Source organism: Chiloscyllium plagiosum, unplaced genomic scaffold, assembly GCF_037043375.1.
Source record: "Chiloscyllium plagiosum isolate Xiang-an unplaced genomic scaffold, Cpla_swu_hap1 HiC_scaffold_28, whole genome shotgun sequence".
Taxonomy (NCBI): domain Eukaryota; kingdom Metazoa; phylum Chordata; class Chondrichthyes; order Orectolobiformes; family Hemiscylliidae; genus Chiloscyllium; species Chiloscyllium plagiosum.
Window position 1 is genome coordinate 43,035,076 of NW_028270166.1, and position 21,828 is coordinate 43,056,903.

At 45.6% G+C, this 21,828-nt stretch overlaps 1 protein-coding gene across 1 annotated transcript in view; it reads right to left on the reverse strand.

The window, feature by feature from the left end:
• The window catches only part of LOC122565181 (procathepsin L-like), a 35,993-nt gene extending 14,670 nt beyond the window's left edge, over positions 1–21,323 (reverse strand). Inside the window, exons 1-5 of the mRNA XM_043720889.2 lie at positions 21,170–21,323; positions 14,685–14,820; positions 6,497–6,619; positions 4,848–5,006; positions 2,574–2,798 (exon numbers count right to left, since the gene is read on the reverse strand). Of these exons, the coding sequence (XP_043576824.2) occupies positions 2,574–2,798; positions 4,848–5,006; positions 6,497–6,619; positions 14,685–14,810 (633 nt within the window). The 5' untranslated portion in view covers positions 14,811–14,820; positions 21,170–21,323. The remainder of the gene's footprint in view (positions 1–2,573; positions 2,799–4,847; positions 5,007–6,496; positions 6,620–14,684; positions 14,821–21,169) is intronic.
• Between the last annotated feature and the right edge of the window lie 505 nt (positions 21,324–21,828).

Consider the following 21,828-nt stretch of genomic DNA (forward strand, 5'->3'; position numbering starts at 1 on the left):
TCCAAAGTCTCTTTGTTCAGCAACACTCCCTAGGACCTTACCATTAAGTGTATAAGTCCTGCTAAGATTTCCTTTCCCAAAATGCAGCACCTCACATTTATCTAAATTAAACTCCATCTGCCACTCCTCAGCCTCCATTAGCTCATCTGATCAAGATCCCATTGTAATCTGAGGTAACCTTCTTTGCTGTCCACTACACCCCCAATTTTGGCATCTTCTGCAAACATACTAACTATACCTCTTATGCTCACATCCACATCATTTCTTCAAAATATTTCTGTGAAGAATATTTTATTATGCTCTTATTTTTCCTGACAAAATTATCCTTTTGAGCACAGTCACAAAATTTGCCACGGAGTTCGACAGCTGAATTTTTATCTCCTGAGTTTGAGCTCAGCACATGTAGGAGGTGTCTGGGGCTGCAATCTCATAGTCACTCTCCGATTCACCTTGCCCATGATTCCCCGCAGGTCGGGAAATACAGCAGATTGTAACTCAGCAAGCAATCAAAGTGCTTCTTATTGAATGGCGGAGCAGGCTCTAAGGGCCAGGCGGCCTACTCCTGCTCCTAGTTCTTATGTTCTTAAAGTGATATCAGGTTTGCTGCTTCAATGCTTGCTCCAAATTCTACTTTCCCTTGTTATTTTCCCTGGAGGTGGGTGGATTCTTAAAAGCTTTGTGAATCCTGTATGGTTGAGCAGTTTGTGAACCCTTGGGGAAATGTACTTTGGACATGGGAAGTTTTTTAACAGGTAGGTGTAAAGGTTCACATGTCCCAATTAGATGCCATCTGAAAACCCTGGCAGCATCCTTGTGAATCTTTTCTGAACCCTTTCAAGTTTCACAACATCTTTCCAATAGGAAGGAGACCAGAATTTCACACAATATTCCAAAAGTGGCCTAACCAATGTCCTGTACAGCCGCAATATGACCTCCCAACTCCTGTACTCAATAATCTCTCATCAAGTTAATGATTAATCATCAGGTCCTATCCTAGAGGGCTCTTGTGGTACAGTGATGGTGTTCCCAACCTCTAGGTTAGATGATCTGTGTTCAAATCCCACCTTCTCTGAGGTGTGTTGTAACGTATCTGAGCAGGTTGATGAAAAATATCTATCCATTAAATTGACCAGCATTATTTAAGGGCTTAGATTGCAGCATTTTGCATGTTCCAGCTACATAGACTAAATAGGCTAGGGCTGCTTTCCTTGGAGCATAGAACTCTGAGCGTAGACCTGATTGAGGCCTACAACATTGTGAGTGGCATCATTCGGGCTGTCAAAATAAACCTCCCTCCTTAGTTGAGGGGTCAATTGCCGGGAGAATATATTTAAGATAAGGCAATGAACAACCTGCATTCAGAACTATTATACCTGATCCTTCCTGATCTATTCAGATCAGTAAAAATGATTGGCCGAATCTTACAGGCCTATGGTGAGTTGTGTGGCAGAATTACACTAGAGGGCTGATGAGGTCTATCTTGACAATAACAGCTGTTCTCTAGATCTTTTAAGCTTTTGAGAGGAGGTTCACTGGGTTGATTCCGGAGTTGAGGGGGTTGCTTTATAAGGAGAGACTATATAGACTGGGATTATATTCTTTAGATTTCAGAAGAATGGGGGGATCTTATAGAAACGTTTAAAATTATGAAGGGAATAGATAAGATAGAAGTAGAGAGGATGTTTCCACTGGCAGGTGAAACTAGGACAAGAGGGCTCAGCCTCAAGATTAGGGGGAGCAGATTTAGGACTGAATTGAGAAGGAACTTCTTCACCCAGAGGGTTGTAAATCTGTGGAATTCCTTGCCCAGGGTGGTAGGTGATTCCACTTCAGTAAAAGATTGTTTTTTGAACAATAAAGAAATGAAGGGATACAATGAGAGCACAAGTAAGTGGATCTGAGTCCATGAAAAGATCAGGCATGATCTTATTGAATGGCAGAGCAGGCTCAAAGAGCCAGACGGCCCACTCCTGCTCCTAGCTCTGTTCTTGACAAGTAGCACAGCAAGGTTCTCAGGTGATAGTGGCAAGTTACCAATTAAGGAGGATTATTGCTTGTTAACCATCTTGCACACATACTTAATTTGATAAGTTTCATTAAAATGCTTGGTTTTCCTTACAATGCCCCTGAAGGATGTTTCTTCAGTCAATTTGATTCACTCAGTGAGTATAAAGAGACATCTACAGATACTGGTGATATTTTGTAAAGGTTAACATCTGATCTCTTCTTTTATAAAGTGTTGGGAAGTCTACCAGGATTGACTGATCGCCATTGGCAAAGTGATAGGAAGTGATGCAACTGCCCTCAGTGTCTCTGAAATAAATCAGCTGGACATCTTGCTCTAACTCCTACCTGATGAAAAGTTTATGTGTGGAGTTGAGTGGAGACAGTAGCAAACTTTACTCTCATGATGCCACTCTGAATGGGCCCAATACTGAGACTCACTGGTGAATAACAGATATGTTTGTATGATGTCCTGCTGAAGAGCTGGCGATTATGGATCGCCAGCACAAAATAATACACTCAGAAAAGGAGGAAAGCAATGGGAGAACATTTGGAGAATAAAACCGTACCTGTGCAGTGTATGGGTAATAATCCTCTGTGTCAATCCCACCATTAGACTGAACATAGTTGAAGGCAAATTCCATCAGCCCGCCTTTGCATCCATGGTTACCCTCCGCATTGGAGCAATCGACCAAGTTCTGTTCACTCAAAGAGATGAGTTTTCCTATCTTCTTGAATGTCTGTCCTTCAAGGGCACCAACTGCACTGAAAGCCCAGCAGGAGCCACAGGCATGCTGAAAGCAATGATAACAATTCTTGTTAATACAGTACTAATGGCAACACCTCAAGTGAAACTTTCAGTTATTTTATAGCTTCAGAGTGACACAGTAAACATACTGTAATACTGTAAGTTTAGAAAGAGCATTAAGGTCAGAGCATATTAGAGGTCCAGCATTGACAATGAAAATTAATTAAACATCCTTAATCTCCCAATCTGCATTACATTGATTCTCCTCTGGGACTACAGATCGTTCTGCTATAACACACAATTCGTGAGCACGAATTACATTACTTACAGTGTGGAAACAGGCCCTTCGGCCCAACAAGTCCACACCGACCCGCCGAAGCACAACCCACCCAGACCCACTCCCCCACATTTACCCCTTCACCTAACACTACAGACAATTTAACATGGCAAATTCACCTAACCCACACATTTTTGGAGGAAACCGGAGCACCCGGAGGAAACCCATGCAGACACGGGGAGAATGTGCAAACTCCATACAGTCGGTCGCCTGAGACAGGAATTGAACCCGGGTCTCTGGCGGTGTGAGTGCAGCAGTGCTAACCACTATGCCACCGTGCCGCTCACTTGGCTCTAATGCGATTGACGAATTGTAGATGTTGTTTGGATAAGGCAAACTTTCTACTGAATGAGTATAGTGATCTTCTACAGCGCAAATTTTCTGTAGTGCGATTTTCTCCAGCGGTTTTTCATAGCATGATTTTCTATAGTGGTTTTCCATAGCACAATTTTCTATTGTGGTTTTCCATAGCATGATATTCTATAGCGGTTTTCCATCGCATGATTTTCTATAGCAGTTTTCCGTAGCGTGATTTTCTATATTGTGAGGTTGCAGAGGAATGTAACTGTCGCATTTTAGCAGAACACCCTGTAATGGCGTGTCAGAGATAATGCTACATTGACGACTCTACAATGAGCCGTTTTCAATGAAATACTGATGAATGTCTTACTGCACATCAATGAAATAGTTTCAAATGATCTTGGGAGACCCAATTCAGAGAGAATTGTAAAATAACCATATCCCTGATTCTCCAAATGATGAAGGAGTTATGCCCAAAACATTAATTCACCTGCTCCTCGCTTGCTACCTGACCTGCTGTGCTTTTCCAGCACCACACTCAACTCAGATCTCCAGCATCTGCAGTCCTCACTTTCTCCGGATTCTCCATGTTCTGAATATCTGAACTGAAACCAGATAGGTGCTGAACCACTTACAATACACCTACTGTACACACATGTTGATTCACTCAACTCAAAACGCTAACTCTGATTTCTCTCCACACATTCTGCCAGACCTGCTGAGCTTTTCCAGCAGTTTCTGTTTTTAGTTACTGTACACATATCAGGCACCGTGCATTTATCAAATATGGCACACACATCAGGCATTATGCACATATCAGGCAGTTCTCCACAGGGCTAAATCAAGTGACCTGAGGCCTTACTATCTGACAAATCATGTGTACCCCAGAGGTTTAGTCTGGCTAACACATCAATCTGACATTGATATGAGCATGAAGCAAATCTCCCTGTACAAGACATTAGCATGGGTGTAGTGCTCATCCAGCAGAAAGATGGAAATTATTGCACAATTGTAGGTTCTTAAGGTTTAAAGTCCTGGTTTTAAAACTGCTTATCTATTCCTCTGGGCCTCAGAAGGAAACTTGGTCTCTTTGTATTTCCACTCTTGACTGCAGTGTGATTGCACAAGGAGTCCAACATCCTTCCTAACTACTTACCTGACTACCCTAGCCTGGTCCTTCAGGTCTCGAGCAACAATGATCGGTGACTTGAACTTTCTCATTCACTGCTCCACTATCTAGTGCTTCTCCAAATAATAAAATCACCAGGAGCCTAACACTGAGTCTGGACCAGACCATTTGATTTTTGGCACCAATCCAGACTTATTCACATGGGGAGTAAAAAATCTGGCCTTGCATTATGAGATTAATTTCGCCTGTCAAATTGGAGGATTTGTGGCGTTCTGGACCACTGTCGTAAAATGAGATTATGAGTTTAGCTAGCACTCTCGCCACATTACCTGGTTTTTCACTGGAGTAACATAACCCTTGGCCCTCCAGTCAATGCTCTGAGGAAGGCGGAATGGTTTGGGCCCAGCTGAAGCATGGTCTTTCCTGGTTGAGTTCATCATTTCAAGCCGGTGGACTTGATCCATGAATTGTTGGAATTCATCAGTTGTCTGTGATCGAGTCATTTAGTTAGAATCATCATCAAAAAAAACATCCTTAGCCTCACAAAGCAGCTAATTTCAGGCACAACAGCTCTCTGTAATGTTACAGTCATAAACACCTTGCAATTGGTCAAGTATACAGCTGGAAATATTGGCCATTGTAGAATGGAACTTGAACTTCGGCCAAATACAACCCAGAACCAGTTAACCAGCATTGCCCTCTTAATATCTCAATTATTTCCTCCATGCACAATTACAATAGGTTGGTGTGAGTAATGAGACTGGAATTTTTCCCAGCTCTGGGTTTTCCCCACTTTTCTTCTCATATTTCCATTCACATTTTGCCTATTTCTGAGAAGCCATTCTTTAAGGGTAAGCCTCAAGTGAGCAGGTTATTTAACCAGGTTGGCACCACAACAGGGACCAACCCTGCTATTCCTTCACTGGGAACTTCTCAATGGGAATCAGGAGCCAGAACCCGGCCTTGAAATGTCCCTGTCCAGGCTTGGTAAACCCGGGAATAACCTGGTACCTCCAAACCCTTTTGGGGCACGGAGAGGGAAAATGATGAGATATTCATAGCTTCAAAAGGAAAGGGAAGGTTGGAGCTAAGGAATGGTTGGAGGGTGGATCTTTTCAGAAACCTTTTGAGTCGAAATTATCAGACAGTTCAAGTGTCATGGGCAAGCTTGACATATGGGGAACGATTTTCATCTGTTTTAAACATTAACATGACTGTACTGGGAGAGAAATCCAGCGAACCAATCTGGTTTACTGCTGAAGGTCTAGCTAATCTGATCTTTGGGCAGATCGTGATTTGGAGAGGTCATACTTCCAGCTCAGAAATGACAAGTCAGAGTCAACAGTTTCTTAATGCCACCATGACCAACTAAAGAGTGGGAATGATCAGGAAGCACAAATTATACTTAAAAGGCTCTTTAACTACAGTCAGTTAATACCAGGGGCAGGAGTGACCCTCGCTCCTTTTTCAGTCCCTCGAGTGTTTTGAGCCTTAAAAGGTTTCCAAAATTTACACCTTGCGACTATGGGTGCTGCTAAAATCTTCCCTGCCACTCCCTCACCCCAAATGCTGCCACTTTTAAAGGGCTGCAGCAAGCCTGCGGTATATTTCCTAACCTCTCAAACACTGAGCTCCCCGTCAGCAACTCTAATAACTCCAGAATTTGGCCTCTGAAAGTCAAACAAGGCTCCAGTATGAAAATTGAGCGGGTCTCGCGTCAATATCAGCAGCAGGACTGTCTCCATATCAACCTTGCAGCTGGCCTGTGACAGAGCTGACCACTCACCTGAGGGTACCTGTTCAACACTGGGTAGTGAGAAGCATTCTGGGGGACATGGAGGTCAAGTGCACTGCCCCTACTAATTCCCCCAATATGCAGTATAGGTTAAGGATTAATGTCTCACATCCACCAATGCTGGACTCTATCAGAGAAGCCAAACTACTTACTGTGACACACAACAATCGCATTTGTACTCACAAGATCTCCAAAGTGATTCATCCCCAGCTGGTACGTGTGCTTCCCCATCGAGTGCTCGAGATTATGAAGCTGAATTTGTTTCAAATTTTTCTCCCACACCATCCTTCTATAATTGCCTTCATCCTTAAAGAGAAAATGAAATTGGTCATGTGAAACATACAGTGGCTTTACATTCATAAAACTCTTTTAACGCGATTGAGGTATAGGTGCTGTTTAACCTTTGCATCCCTTCTCAGCCTTGAAATGTCCCTGAAGAGAAAATGAGGTCTGCAGATGCTGGAGATCAGAGATGGAAATGTGTTGCTGGAAAAGCGCAGCAGGTCAGGCAGCATCTAGGGAACAGGAGAATCGACGTTTTGGGCATTAGCCCTTCTTCAGGAATGAGGAAAGTTTGTCCAGCAGGCTAAGATAAAAGATAGGGAGGAGGGACTCCCCTCCCCCAAGTCCCTCCTCCCTATCTTTTATCTTAGCCTGCTGGACAAACTTTCCTCATTCCTGAAGAAGGGCTAATGCCCGAAACGTTGAAATGTCCCTGTCCAGGCTTGATAAACCCGAGAATAACCTGGTACCTCCAAACCCTTCTGGGGCACAGAGAGGAAAAGTGATGAGATATTCATAGCTTCAAAAGAAAAGGGAAGGTTGGAGGTTAAACACTAAACACTACTAAATACAAAGTAATCCCATATGAACAGACATATAACAGCCATGAGTGTGAGTCCCTTTACATAAAGTTAAGCAATTATATTGTGACAAGATAAATATTTTGAACATTTTGGGAATACACGTTCAAGCTGACTTGAAGTGAGATGGTCAAGAGGACAGTATACTAAAAGCAAATAACCAATTTTTAATGGTCAGATCCCTCATGAAATTGCCTTACATGAACCGTTACCCATTTACATTAGCTATATCTACATCTGACACTTCTCGGACACACGAACTGTCCACAATCCAGGAAAGTTCACTGAGACTGATTTTTTGACCTCCTGACCCAAATGTACAACTGCATTGTTCAAGCCACAAAGTTCAAAATGCTGCAAACAACAGGAGTTAATAAGGGTCACTGATTCTGAAATGTTAACTTTACCTTCCCTCCACACATGCTGTCAGACCTGCTAAGTTTCTCCAGCAATTTCTGTCTGAGTTAACAATTATACTCAGCTTGGAAAATCCCTTGCACAGTCTACTCCTTTTCAGAATCCCACCACACCCAGAACAATCTGAGCAACTCAGAAGGTCAATTATATTCAAATGCTGGATGGGGAATGTTAGTGATGTAGCCCCATCCCATACATGGCCCAGGTCCTCAGAGAATTACATTGGTGGTGAAGTGTTTGTGTACCTCAGTACCTGGAATGAAGTAATAACGTATTTGCTTGTGATTTTAAGATAATTTAAATCCAATTTTACTCTTCTTATGATCATCTATTCAACATTTCTCTATTACCTGCTGAACTTGTTTATGACTACACAGTTGTTACAGTTTTGCATGTTTATAACCTGATTACTCAGCCCCAAAGTGGGACTTTTGCAATGGCCTGTGCAGGGAAAGTGAGCCAAAGGGTAAGAGATTGAACTCACTAAGAAATACGGCCCCAGCATGACTAAGCACATTAGAAAGTTTATAACGGATAAACTTTTAGCTTTATTTATTTTTCTGATTTATATTAAGAGTGACTGTAATGTTTAACTTTTAACTTTGTTCCTTGTTTCTTTCAACCTTGTTCTTAAGTCTTTGTACTTAGGTACTTGAACATAAGATGATGCATGTGCAGTGACATTATACACTTTTCACAGTAATCCTGCACTTTTGCACTTGAATATACGTGACAATAAAGTCTAAATCTAAACTCAAAGTTTGTGAGAAGATTTGTAGCTCGGCTGCTCGTTGTTGTGGTTCTGTTCGCCGAGCTGGGAATTTGTGTTGCAGACGTTTCGTCCCCTGTCTAGGTGACATCCTCAGTGCTTGGGAGCCTTCTGTAAAGCGCTTCTGTGATGTTTCCTCCAGCATTTATAGCGATTTGTCTCTGCCGCAACACTATTATTATAGGACAAGCCAAACAGAGAACAGCCAGGCGAATTCCTAGAGGCATGGCACTCATCAACAAACACATCGACCTGGATCCAATATACCGGCCACTGCAGCAGACAGCTGGAACTGACAACCGGAAGCGGCAGATACAAATCACTATAAATGCCGGAGGAAACATCACAGAAGCGCTTCACAGGAGGCTCCCAAGCACTGAGGATGTCACCTAGACAGGGGACAAAACGTCTGCAACACTAATTCCCAGCTCGGTGAACAGAATCTAACTCTAAATCTAAAATATATGAATTCTTCAATGTCACTAAGACCACAATTTGGCTTTCGGACTGCAAAGATGTTTCTTGAACAACACACCATTATTAATATAAAGAGGGTGTGGAAGCTTTGGAAAGGTTATAAGAAAGGAATAGGTTCATTAGGGATAGTCTACATGGTTTTGTGAAGGGTAGGTTGTGCCTCACAAACCTTATTGAGTTCTTTGAGAAGGTGACCAAACAAGTGGATGAGGGTAAAGTGGTGTATGTGGATATCAGTAAGGAGTAGATAAGGTGCCCCATGGTAGGCTATTGCACAAAATACGGAGGCATGGGATTGAGGGTGAATTGACGGTTTGGATCAGAAATTGGCTAGCTGAAAGAAGACAGAGGGTGGTGGTTAATGGGAAATGTTCATCTTGGAGTTTAGTAACTAGAGGGGTACTGCAAGGATCGTTTTTGGGGTCACTGCTGTTTGTCATTTTTATAAATGACCTAGATGAGGGCGTAGAAGGATGGGTTAGTAAATTTGCAGATGACACTAAGGTCCATGGAGTTGTGGTAGTGCCGAAGGATGTTGTAGGTTACAGAGGGTCATAGATAAGCTGCAGAGCTGGGCTGAGAGGTGGCAAATGGAGTTTAATGCGGAAAAATGTGAGGTGATTAACTTTGGAAGGAGTAACAGGAAAACAGAGTACTGGGCTAATGGTAAGATTCTTGGTAGTGTAGATGAGCAGAGTGATCTCGGTGTTGATGTACATAGATCCTGCAAGTCGCCACCCAGGTTGATCGGGTTGTTAAGAAGGCATATAGTGTGTTAGCTTTTATTGGTAGAGGAATTGAGTTTTGGAGCCATGAGGTCATGCTGCAGCTGCACAAAACCCTGGCGTGGCCGCACTTGGAATATTGCGTACAGTTCTGGTCACCGCATTATAGGAAGGATGTGGAAGCTTTGAAAAGCGTTTAAAAGAGATTTACTAGGATGTTGCCTGGTATGGAGGGAAGGTCTTATGAGGAAAGGTTGAAGGACTTGAGGCTGTTTTCGTTAGAGAGAAGAAGGTTGAAAGGTGACTTAATTGAGGCACAAGATAATCAGAGGGTTAGATAGGGTGGACAGTGAGAGTCTTTTCCTCAGATAGTGATGCCTAGCACGAGGGGGCATAGCTTTAAATTGAGGGATGATAGATATAGAACAGATGTCAGAGGTGGTTTCTTTACTCAGAGGGTAGTAGGGTGTGGAACGCCCTGCCTGCAACAGTAGTAGACTCGCCAACTTTAAGGGCATTTTAATGGTCATTGGATAAACATATGGATGATAATGGAATAGTGTAGGATAAATGGACTTCAGATTGGTTTCACAGGTCAGCACAACATCAAGGGCTGAAGCGCCTGTACTGCGCTGTAATGTTCTATGTTCTTTTATTTATGTTTATTTTACTGTTATAGCTTTTTTGCCAATTGCCGCCCCATACAACGTTTGACATACATTTGCCCCCTGTTGAGACAATGGCTGATGGTCTCATCCCTGGTATGAGCTAACAATGGATTAGAGACCTGCTCTCGATTTTTTCTCTTTAGCAACCTCTATTGGAAAGAAATTGTGTATCTGTGTGGCTCAAGGACAAGACAGAGTTCAGATCAACTGTGATTCCCCCACAGTGAATTACCTCATCGGAACACCCCTTTGAAAAATGACTGCTTGAGTTATGCAAGTGCTAATAGAAACTGTTGCTTAGCAGCAGACAATCTGGGTCTTCAACAACAGAAAAAAAGAGTTCAAAATAAAAAAAAACACTTCCCTGTAGTTGCAACATATTCCTGGTTATTGTTACAGAGCCGTGCCTTAAATACACAGGGACTGAAAATCTGATACACCAAGTTCAATTTTTTTGTAAAAAGTAAGGAAGTGAAACTACCTTTCAGCCATTTTATATTTTCCTGTTTAGCCAAATTCAAATGGGAACTGAGTTGTCAAAGAAAAAAGCACCTTCTCCAATACAAGGACAGTTTAGCATGTCTTCTTAAAATAATGCCAACACCATATGAGATTTTGGAGAGGGGTTTATTTTGTTTGTTGAAACTCTAGAATGTTCAGCAGGTAAGAACTTTGATGTTTGTCTGGTTACTAAAGCCAATTGTCCTCCCTATCCAATTTGAGCTGCACCAGTTGAGAGATAGATGCCTACATGTGTTCATAGTGATTGGCTGCTTTTGTCCAGTACAGTGTGATCCTGAGGAAAGGATACATAAAAGCCAGCCATACAATCTGCCATCCGCGGACAGTCAGTCCCAAGACATTCCCCACCTCCTTTAGGTTTCCCTCCGAGAGCAGGGAATGGAGGTGTGAAGCCAGGAAAACTCCTTCCACTTCAGTCATGTTCTTACGCTGAGGCAGACGTTGAGTAATAGGTTGACTAGATCAGCCAAGGAGGTCTATGGACTGCATAGTGCCCTCACTAACCTGTGCCTGGGATTGAAGCTACAGAGGTATTATTGGAAACAGCCATCTCTTCCCAGTCCCAGAGACACCATCACATCATGAATATCTGGTCAACCTCTGACTGCCTGGCAGCTCTTGGCAGGTCACTCTTTCAGACTTTGATCTCAGGCAAAGTCTGGTGCCCACTTAAGTACCACATGATATAGTGGCCCTTCTTGAAAAGAGGTGTCCCAGGGCTCATGTCGCATCATATACATTAAATATCGCATTTGGTATCATCCTCACAGCATGCTTTCCTACCTATCCTTGTACCGTCACCAAATTGAACTTCATATAATCAGTCCCTTCATCCAAGTCAGTAATCCAGTTCATAAACACTTTGAGGCTCCAGTAACAATGCCTGCAGCACTCCACCTGTTACTTCCTCGCGAACTTGAAAATGAAATCCCACCATGGGGGCAAGCTGACATTTCCAATTGATTTACGGAATCAGAATCATGGGCTAGTTACAGCATAAAATGTGACCATTCAACCCACCTCCACAGTGGCAGCTCTATGAATGAGCAACTCAGGTACTGTCCCATCTTCTGCCAGTAACCCTGCACCATCTCTCCTTTATAAATAGTAATTAAATTCTCTCTTCAATGTTTCGAGTAAAACTCCCTCCACAACACACACTCTTAACACTCACTTCCTCATTTCACCATTGCTTCTTTTGACAATTACTTTAGTTCTGTAACCATGAAGCTGTCACGTTGCTCAGGAAACCCAATGGTTTGTGAATGTCCCTTTAAAGAATCTGAAAGCTCCAGCTCTTTATGTGACATTAATGCCAGTGTGGTTGACCATGCTGTACCCCTTCTCTGACCCAATCGTGCATTTTTATCCCGGTGATCCCTTCTCAGTGATTCCAATCTCCTGTTGGTGTCCCGGTCTCCCTGCTTAACCCTGTTTGGGCCTAGTATGTGACCCAGCCACAAGGCCCAGTGAGGATCATGGTGGCAGTGGTGTTGGTGGAGGCAAGATGGTGCTGGAGAGTGATGACACTATACAACACTTCTCTCTGTGTTTTGTAACAAACGATACATGACAATAAATCAAATAAAATCAAATCAAATAACTTTAAACTGTTGGCTGAACTGATCTAAGAAGCCACTATGTACAATCAGGGCTGGATGATAAACACCCGGCAACACCCATTCTGACAATTACAAACTGATAAAGATCGGACATAATGCTGCAGGTAACAACACAGCCTCTGTGTAAATGCAGTTTGGAGTTCACTAATATTCCCAAAACACACAAACTAGTGGCAGAACTTGAGCCTGCTCCACCATTCAATAAGATCATATCTGACATAATTGTGGTCTCAATTCCACATTCTCCTCCACTCTGATAAGTTTCATTTCCTTGTTTTGCAAGAATCTATCCACCTCTGCTCAAGAGCTGCTCCCATAGGCTCTTTAGGAAGGGTGTTCCACCGACTTACCACCCTCACAGAGGGAAACATTCTCCTCCTTTCTGTCTTCAATGGGAGTCCCTTATTTTAAATAGGGACCTCCAGTTCTAAATTCTCCCATATAAGGAAGCATCTTCGCCACATAAATGCAGTAAAAGAATCTTATACGCTTCAATCAAGACACCTTCTATTGGGCTGCATGGTGGCTCAGTGGTTAGCACTGCTGTCTCATAGCACCAGGGACCAGGGTTCAATTCCCAACTCAGGTGACTGTGTGGAGTTTGCACATTCTCCCCATGTCTGCGTGGGTGTGCTCTGGTTTCCTCCCACAATCCAAAAGTGTGCAGGTTAGGGTGAATTGGCCATGCTAAATTGCCCATAGTGTTAGGTACATTAGTCAGGGGTAAATGTAGGGGAATACATCTGGGTATTCTTCGGAGGGTCGGTATGGACTTATTGGGCCAAAGGGTCTGTTTCCCTACTGTAGAAAATTGAACTTATTTTTCTGAAGACCTGTCTCTCCTCATGAAGACAACCCTTTCAGTCCTGATATTAATCTCATATATTTTCTCTGAATTGCTTCCAACACATTAAAATCCTTCCTCTGCCTCCCCTGGGGGCTTTGAGTAAACTTGCTGTTTCACACTGAGCTGATGGTTAGATAAATGCATGAATAGGAAAGGGTTTGGAGGAATATAGACCAGGAGCAGGCAGTAGGGACTAATTTAATTTGGGATTATGGTCAGCACGGACTGGCTAGTCTGAAGGGTCTGTTTTCGTGCTGTATGACTCTATGATGCAGCCTGGAACTTTATATACCCCTTGATCACCTTCCATCCATGAGGGAAGATTACAAATAGAAAAAGACTTGCCTGTCCAACTTTAAGTAGAGGGAGCTTCATTTAAACCGCTGGCCCTGCAGGGAGCTTTAAATGGGGATAATGTCCCCCGCCCCCTCCCTGCCCCGTGTCAAATGTGAGATAAGTTAAGATAATAGTGAGGAGTTGTGAATTTTATTTTATAGAACATGGACATTGCTGGCAAGGTTGGCATTTGTTACCCAACCAAAGTGGTCCTTGACCATTTCAGAGAGCAGTTCACAGTCAACCACATTGTCGTGGCTGTGGACTCACATGTAGGCCAGGTCAGGTCAGGGTGGCAGATTTCCTGCCCAGAAGGACATTAGTGATTCAGATTAGTGAATCTTTACTAGAGTTAATGAGTATTAGATGGGTGCCATTAGATGTGCTCTTAATTCCAGATTTTACTGAGTTCACATTTCACCATCTGCCATGGTGGGATTCGAACCCATATCTCACTGTGGATTGAACTGATTCTCTGATGATTAAAGTCATGGTGCTGAGCTGCCACAATGCAGGCTTTTCCATACCTCCATTGTGGAGAGCTCGCCTGGCCTAATGTGATACATAACCATCAAAGCAACTCTTCCAGGCCCAGAAAGCAAAAAATTAACAACGAGAATTCTAAAAATAATAGAATATGTTGAATAAAGAGAATAACAATGTCACTCCTTCTTTTATCATCACTGGCTATCTTGGATTTAGTCATGGGAGCGAGACATAGTTTCTGAGTAAAGGTATTTATAGAAACCAACAGTGCGGAAGCAGGCCATTGGCCCAACAAGTACATACTGACCCTTCGAAGAGTAACCCATTCCCCTGCATTTGCCCTTGACTAATGCACCTAACCTACACATCCCTGGACACTATGGGGCAATTTAGCATGGCCAATACACCTAACCTGCACATCTTTGGACTGCGAGAGGAAACCGGAGCACCCGGAGGAAACCCACGCAGACACAGGGAAAATGTGCAAACTCCACACAGGCAGTCGCCTGAGGCTGGAATCAAATCCGGGTCCCTGGCGCTGTGAGGCAGCAGTGCTAACCACTGAGCCACTGTGCTGCCTATTGTCTTAAATAGTCAGAGATTGGATTCAGGCTGAAGTTCCTGTTTTAAATCACTTACCTCAGCATACTCCTTATTATGAAATGACTTCCAGTTCAACCAAGCTTCATCCAGTGAAGGTTCAAATGTATGCGCAAAGGCAACAGCGAGGAAGGGCACCAAGCAAATGGAAAAGGAGCTCTTCATTGTGTTTAACCTAAATAGAATTCACACACAATTGTCAGTGAGAGATGATCAACATTCGTGTACATTCCTCTGGAATGATATGCTTGAGAAAGATTTCAGCTTGATAGAGTGCAGATAGAGGCCATTCAGCCAATCAAGTCTGTACCAACCCTCCAAAGAGCGTTCCCATCCCTCATTTAACCATGGCTAATCCACTGAGGTTGCATATCCCTGGACACTGCAGGCAATTTAGCGTGGCCAATCCAACTAAACTGCACATCCTTTGAACTGTGGGAGGAAACTGGAGGAAACCCCACGCAGACATGGGGAGAATGTGCAAACTCCACACAGACAGCCACCCGAGGGTGAAATCAAACCTGGAACCTTGGTGTTGTGATGCAGCAGTGCTAACCACTGAGTCACCGTGTTTGTGACTGCTTTGTTCTAATCTCTAAGGCAAAGAAACTCAGGCCTTATATGGTGCATCTATATTAAACAGCAGTTTCAGTACATATCAATGAGGTGGTACTGCAAGTTGTTATTGTAGCTATTGTGCCCCCTGTTACAATCCCAGCTGATGGCGATACTGGACAAGTCAGATCCCCACCCTCACTCCAACCTCTCACCCTCACAACGCGCAGCGGTCCAATCCCTCTGCTCCAATCCCAACCTCACCATCAAGCCAGCGGATAAAAGGGGTGCAGTGGTAGTCTGGCACACTGACCTCTACACCACTGAAGCCAAACGCCAACTCGAGGACACCTCTCCCTACTGCCCCCTCAACCATGACCCCACCCCCCACCACCAAACCATCATCTCCCAGACCATACAGAACCTCATCACCTCAGGAGATCTCCCACCCACAGCTTCCAACCTCATAGTCCGGGAACCCCGCACTGCCCGGTTTTACCTCCTTACCAAGATCCACAAGCCTGACCACCCTGGCCAACCCATTGTCTCAGCATGCTCCTGCCCCACTGAACTCATCTCTACTTACCTCGACACTGTCCTATCCCCCCTAGTCCAGGAACTCCCCACATACGTTCGAGACACCACCCACGCCCTCCACCTCCTCCAAGACTTCCGTTTCCCCGGCCTCCAACGTCTCATCTTCACCATGGATATCCAATCCCTCTACACCTCCATCCGCCATGGCCAGGGCCTCCAAGCCCTCCGTTTTTTCCTCTCCAGACGCCCCCAACAGTACCCTTCCACCGACACTCTCATTCGTTTGGCCAAACTGGTCCTCACCCTTAACAATTTCTTCTTCGAATCCTCCCACTTCCTCCAGACCAAAGGGGTAGCCATGGGCACACATATGGGCCCCAGCTATGCCTGTCTCTTTGTTGGCTACGTAGAGCAGTTGATCTTCCGTAATTACACCGGCACCACTCCCCACCTCTTCCTCCGCTACATTGATGACTGTATTGGCACCACCTCATGCTCCCGCGAGGAGGTTGAGCAATTCATCAACTTCACCAACATATTCCACCCTGACCTTAAATTTACCTGGACCATCTCTGACACCTCCCTCCCCTTCCTGGACCTCTCCATCTCCATTAATGACGACCGACTTGACACTGATATTTTTTACAAACCCACCGACTCCCACAGCTACCTGGATTACACCTCTTCCCACCCTACCTCTTGCAAAAATGCCATCCCGTATTCCCAATTCCTCCGCCTCCGCCCGTATCTGCTCCCAGGAGGACCAGTTCCACCACAGAACACACCAGATTGCCTCCTTCTTTAGAGACCGCAATTTCCCTTCCCACGTGGTTAAAGATGCCCTCCAACACATCTCGTCCACATCCCGCACCTCCGCCCTCAGACCCCACCCCTCCAACTGTAACAAGGACAGAACGCCCCTGGTGCTCACCTTCCACCCTACCAACCTTCGCATAAACCAAATCATCCGCCGACATTTCTGCCACCTCCAAACAGACCCCACCACCCCTTTCCGCCTTCCGCAAAGACTCCATGACTACCTGGTCAGGTCCATGCCCCCCTACAACCCACCCTCCCATCCTGGTACCTTCCCCTGCCACCGCAGGAACTGTAAAACCTGCGCCCACACCTCCTCCCTCACCTCCATCCAAGGCCCTGAAGGACCCTTCCACATCCATCAAAGTTTTACCTGCACATCCACTAATATCATTTATTGTATCCGTTGCTCCCGATGCGGTCTCCTCTACATTGGAGAGACTGGGCGCCTCCTAACAGAGCGCTTTAGGGAACATCTCCGGGACACCTGCACCAATCAACCACACCGCCCCGTGGCCCAACATTTCAACTCCCCCTCCCACTCTACCGAGGACATGGAGGTCCTGGGCCTCCTTCACCGCCGCTCCCTCACCACTAGATGCATGGAGAAAGAGCGCCTCATCTTCCACCTCGGAACACTTCAACCCCAGGACATCAAAGTGGACTTCAACAGTTTCCTCATTTCCCGTACCCCCACCTCACCCTAGTTCCAAACTTTCAGCTCAGCACTGTCCCCATGACTTGTCCGGACTTGTCCTACCTGCCTATTTCCTTTTCCACCTATCCACTCCACCCTCTCCTCCCTGACCTATCACCTTCATCCCCTCCCCCACTCACCTATTGTACTCTATGCTACTTTCTCCCCACCCCCACCCTCCTCTAGCTTATCTCTCCACGCTTCAGGCTCTCTGCCTTTATTCCTGATGAAGGGGTTTTGCCCGAAACGTCGATTTCGCTGCTCCTTGGATCCTGCTGTGCTCTTCCAGCACCACTAATCCAGAACCCAGAATGAAACCTGGGTTGACACTGTGGATCAGATATTTTATTGTTTGCAGTTGGTTACCATAATATCTAGCATCAAATCAAATGAAGAATTTCCTTGTACTGAGAGTAATGTGAATGTAGAACATGCTGTCACATGATATGTTCACAGCAGTTTGTATTCAAGCATTTTAAGAGAGATGCAAGCAGAAGGAAGTAAAATTTAAATAGGGCAGGATTGGAGAACTCAACAGTGTGGGTATATATTCGTGTGCAGTATAAACACCAGCACAGAACTGATTGAGACAATGTCCTTCCTTCTACCCACACAGGGACAGAGGACTGCAAGAAGGAAGGAGTGTATGCACTGTCACAGTATTTGAGCAACTTTTAGTCATCCACCTTAACATCTCCATTATGTGCCTTAATACCTAGTTTTGGTTTGTTAGCACTCCTGCAGTTTTGTGAGTTGTTTTAAAGGTTCTGTTCTAATATTATTGTAGTTAAAAGGTGTTCAAAGATTGAGACAAGAATCAAGTCATTATCTGAGACAAGGAAACCAAACAGGTTTGGACAGGAATTACCCTTCCAATACATACCAAACCTGCCAGATACCAGTTTCACAACAAGGTTGTTGTCAACAGAATCTGAGATGCAAATATTTGTTGGCAGTTATAGCATGTTTGAGACTATCAAAGAAAATGTGGCACCTTTAAAATTGGTGCTAATAAGAACAAAATGGTTAAACCACCTTAAAATTGAATCAAAACTTTAACTGCGATTATTAAGCCAAGTTTTTTTAAAACTAAGTCCAAATTACCCATTGTATAATCATCAACGACAGGATAGAGTGTAACAGCAGATAAAATAGTGATGGTTCTACATCTGTTAATAATCATGGAAACTTCTGAAACAAAACACTCACTTTCTCAATAGAACCTAACCATTCTCACAAAATGCTCACACATCGTTATCTGGGCAGAAAACCTCACACCAGACTCATTGTAACTTACTCGGTATGATGTAACATTGCAAAGAAACTAGCCTATGTGTTATTACAGCAGGAAACCAGCACAAATGGACTAACAGCAAAACCTTACAACTAACCGACCAGATTCCTGCACTGTGCTCAAATGTTGTAGAATGCTTGCTGGCTCTTGCAAGTAAAGAAAAAATCGAGAAATTATCTGAACAAATGATTGCAATGGTTCATGCAGGCAGCAGATTTATTCATATCTCAGTTCTGAAGACTCAAAATGTTTACTCTGCTTTCTCTCTACAGATGCTGCCAGACCTGCTGAGTTGCCACAGCAATTTCTGTTTTTGCTTCTGATTTCCAGCATCTTGTTTTTTCAGAAACCTATTTATTCTCCTGAATATTCAAAAGCAGACCATTCTCCTGAGTTAAAGTCTTCTCAATTTCTAATTAAAATGTATTTCTTGCAATGAGGATATTTTGCATATTAATAAGAACATTGGCATTGTCCATTCAATGGAGCAAATCATCCTAAGGTATTTCATGGGAGTTTTTTTTCTCCAGATAACATCCTTGATTAGTCAACGGTTTGCAATTCATAGTTTATGTGCTTTTTGTAACGAAGGTAGGCCCTAGATCTAATTCAGCTGGGACACGGATTGAACCCATTTGTAACTGGCCTTATATTGGACCATGTACCAACCTACGATGGGAATATAAATAGACCAAATAAACCTGCTGTCTTTTCAGTCACCAAGGCTTGAAGCTCTGGAACTGATTCTCTGCCTCCCGTTCTTGGGTCCCGACTCTTTTTAAAATGAATCTCATTGACTAATCACATGGTTGGTGACGTTAATACCACCTTATGGGGCTGGAGAAGTGTGATAGGGCATTTAATTACATTTAAAGGTGCTTTATAAATACAAGCTGGTGTTGTTTTGCCCCATTACAGTACTCTGCTCAGTGATAAACTGCACCATAACTGAGCTCGAGTGAAGTTCTAAATGCAACTTCTTCCTTGGATCTTAAGAAAAGGCACAGCCATTCAATCAACACCCCCAATTACACCAACGCAATGTTCCACACTCCGATATACAGTCCCCAGGCCCTACAGCTGGGTATACCAACCCCAGGCCCCACACCCAAGTATACCAACACCAGTCCCCACACCCAGGTATATATACCCCAGGCCCTACAGCTGGATATACCGACCCCAGGCCCCACACTCCGGTATATAGTCCCCAGGACCCACACCCAGGTATATCGACCCCAGGCCCCACACTCCGGCATAACAATACACCCTTTGCCCCCTCCCCTTATTATCCATAACCTGTACCTGATGCCCCAGTACACTACCTTCGACTTTATGTCCCACACTTGTAACCATCTAGACTTGGCACCTACTTGTACACCCACGATCAGCTCCCTTGTACTCAATGTGGCCAATGTATCAACATAGCAGACTACAAACCCAATAGTGTATCCGGGGACAGGGGGCAGATCCTGGGGGCAGTGCCTGGGGGCGGGGGGGCAGATCCTGGGGACAGTGCCCGGGGATGGAGGGCAGATCCTGGGGACAGTGCCCGGGGACAGGGGGGGGCAGATCCTGGGGATAGTGCCCGGGGGCAGGGGGGGCAGATCCTGGGGACAGTGCCCGGGGACAGGGGGCAGATCCTGGGGACAGTGCCCGGGGACAGGGGGCAGATCCTGGGGACAGTGCCCGGGGACAGGAGGGCAGATCCTGGGGGCAGTGCCCGGGGGCGGGGGGGCAGATCCTGGGGGCAGTTCCTGGGAGCAGGTGGCAGATCCTGGGGACAGTGCCCAGGGATAGGAGATAGATCCTGGGGACAGTGCCCGGGGACAGGGGGGGCAGATCCTGGGGACAGTGCCCGGGGACACGGGGCAGATCCTGGGGACAGTGCCCGGGGACAGGGGGGGCAGATCCTGGGGACAGTGCCCAGGGATGGAGGGCAGATCCTGGGGGCAGTGCCCGGGGACGGGGGGGGCAGATCCTGGGGACAGTGCCCAGGGGCGGGGGGCAGGGAGCAGATCCTGGGGACAGTGCCCAGGGGCAGGGGACAGTGCCTGGGGACAGGGGGCAGATCCTGGGGACAGTGCCCGGGGACAGGGGGCAGATCCTGGGGACAGTGCCCGGGGACAGGGGGGGCAGATCCTGGGGACAGTGCCCAGGGATGGAGGGCAGATCCTGGGGGCAGTGCCCGGGGACGGGGGGGGGCAGATCCTGGGGACAGTGCCCAGGGGCGGGGGGCAGGGAGCAGATCCTGGGGACAGTGCCCGGGGGCAGGGGGCAGGGAGCAGATCCTGGGGACAGTGCCCGGGGGCAGATCCTGGGGACAGTGCCTGGGGACAGGGGACAGTGCCTGGGGACAGGGGGCAGATCCTGGGGACAGTGCCCAGGGGGCAGATCCTGGGGACAGTACCCGGGGGCAGCTGAGGGGCCTGGACGCCCCCGGAGCCCGTCCATTCTGCCCTGAAACTCTTGAATTGCTCCGGCGGCGCGGGAGCTCGTTCGGCCCGTCTTGCCTGGACCGGCTCCTCAAACACAGAAAAACCCCAGAGTGAAAGGGGGCGGAGTGCTCCCCCCAAAACACACAGCATTCTCCCAGAGAGACCATACCCCCCTGTGAAACCCTTACCTCTCTCTCTCTCTCTCCTGTGTGTTGTAACCTGCTGCAGACACTGGTTCACAGTCACCAGTTGGCGGGTTTTAACGCTCTCTCCCTCTCTCTGTGTGTGACTCCTCCCGAGCTGACTCGGCTCCCTGGGAGCGCTGTGCGCTGCCTTGCGAAATGTTCGCTCCCTCCAAGTGGAACAGCCCTTTCCTCACTCTGACTTGGCCCTTGCCCGAAATTGTACCGAGTACAACCCGCTGTTTCCCGTTTCATTTTCACACACTCGCTGCGTTAAGAGGAAGCCCCTGAGATTTCTCTCTCTCTCACTGAGAAACCTTCAGGTTCTGATAATAACGAAAGGATTACACTAACTGATCTACCGAGAAAAAAGAAACATAGAAATTGAAACAATTAATCTCCATGCCATTTTTTTGTTGTGCTCTCCCCACGTTTATTCAAGGGTCTGTAAGTCACTCGACACCACTTTAAATTCCAAATTGTGGTAAATTCCAACAGTGACTCGGGTGAATTACAGCGAATAGTCATTCCCTGTTTTATATTCAGGGAGGCCCTCAATGAGTTGGGTCTTACAGCTGAAAGACACTTCAGTCGATTCCAAGATCCGACCATCTGATCCCATAGATCCCACCCTCCTTGTGAAGACCCTGCGGCAACAGATTATGAA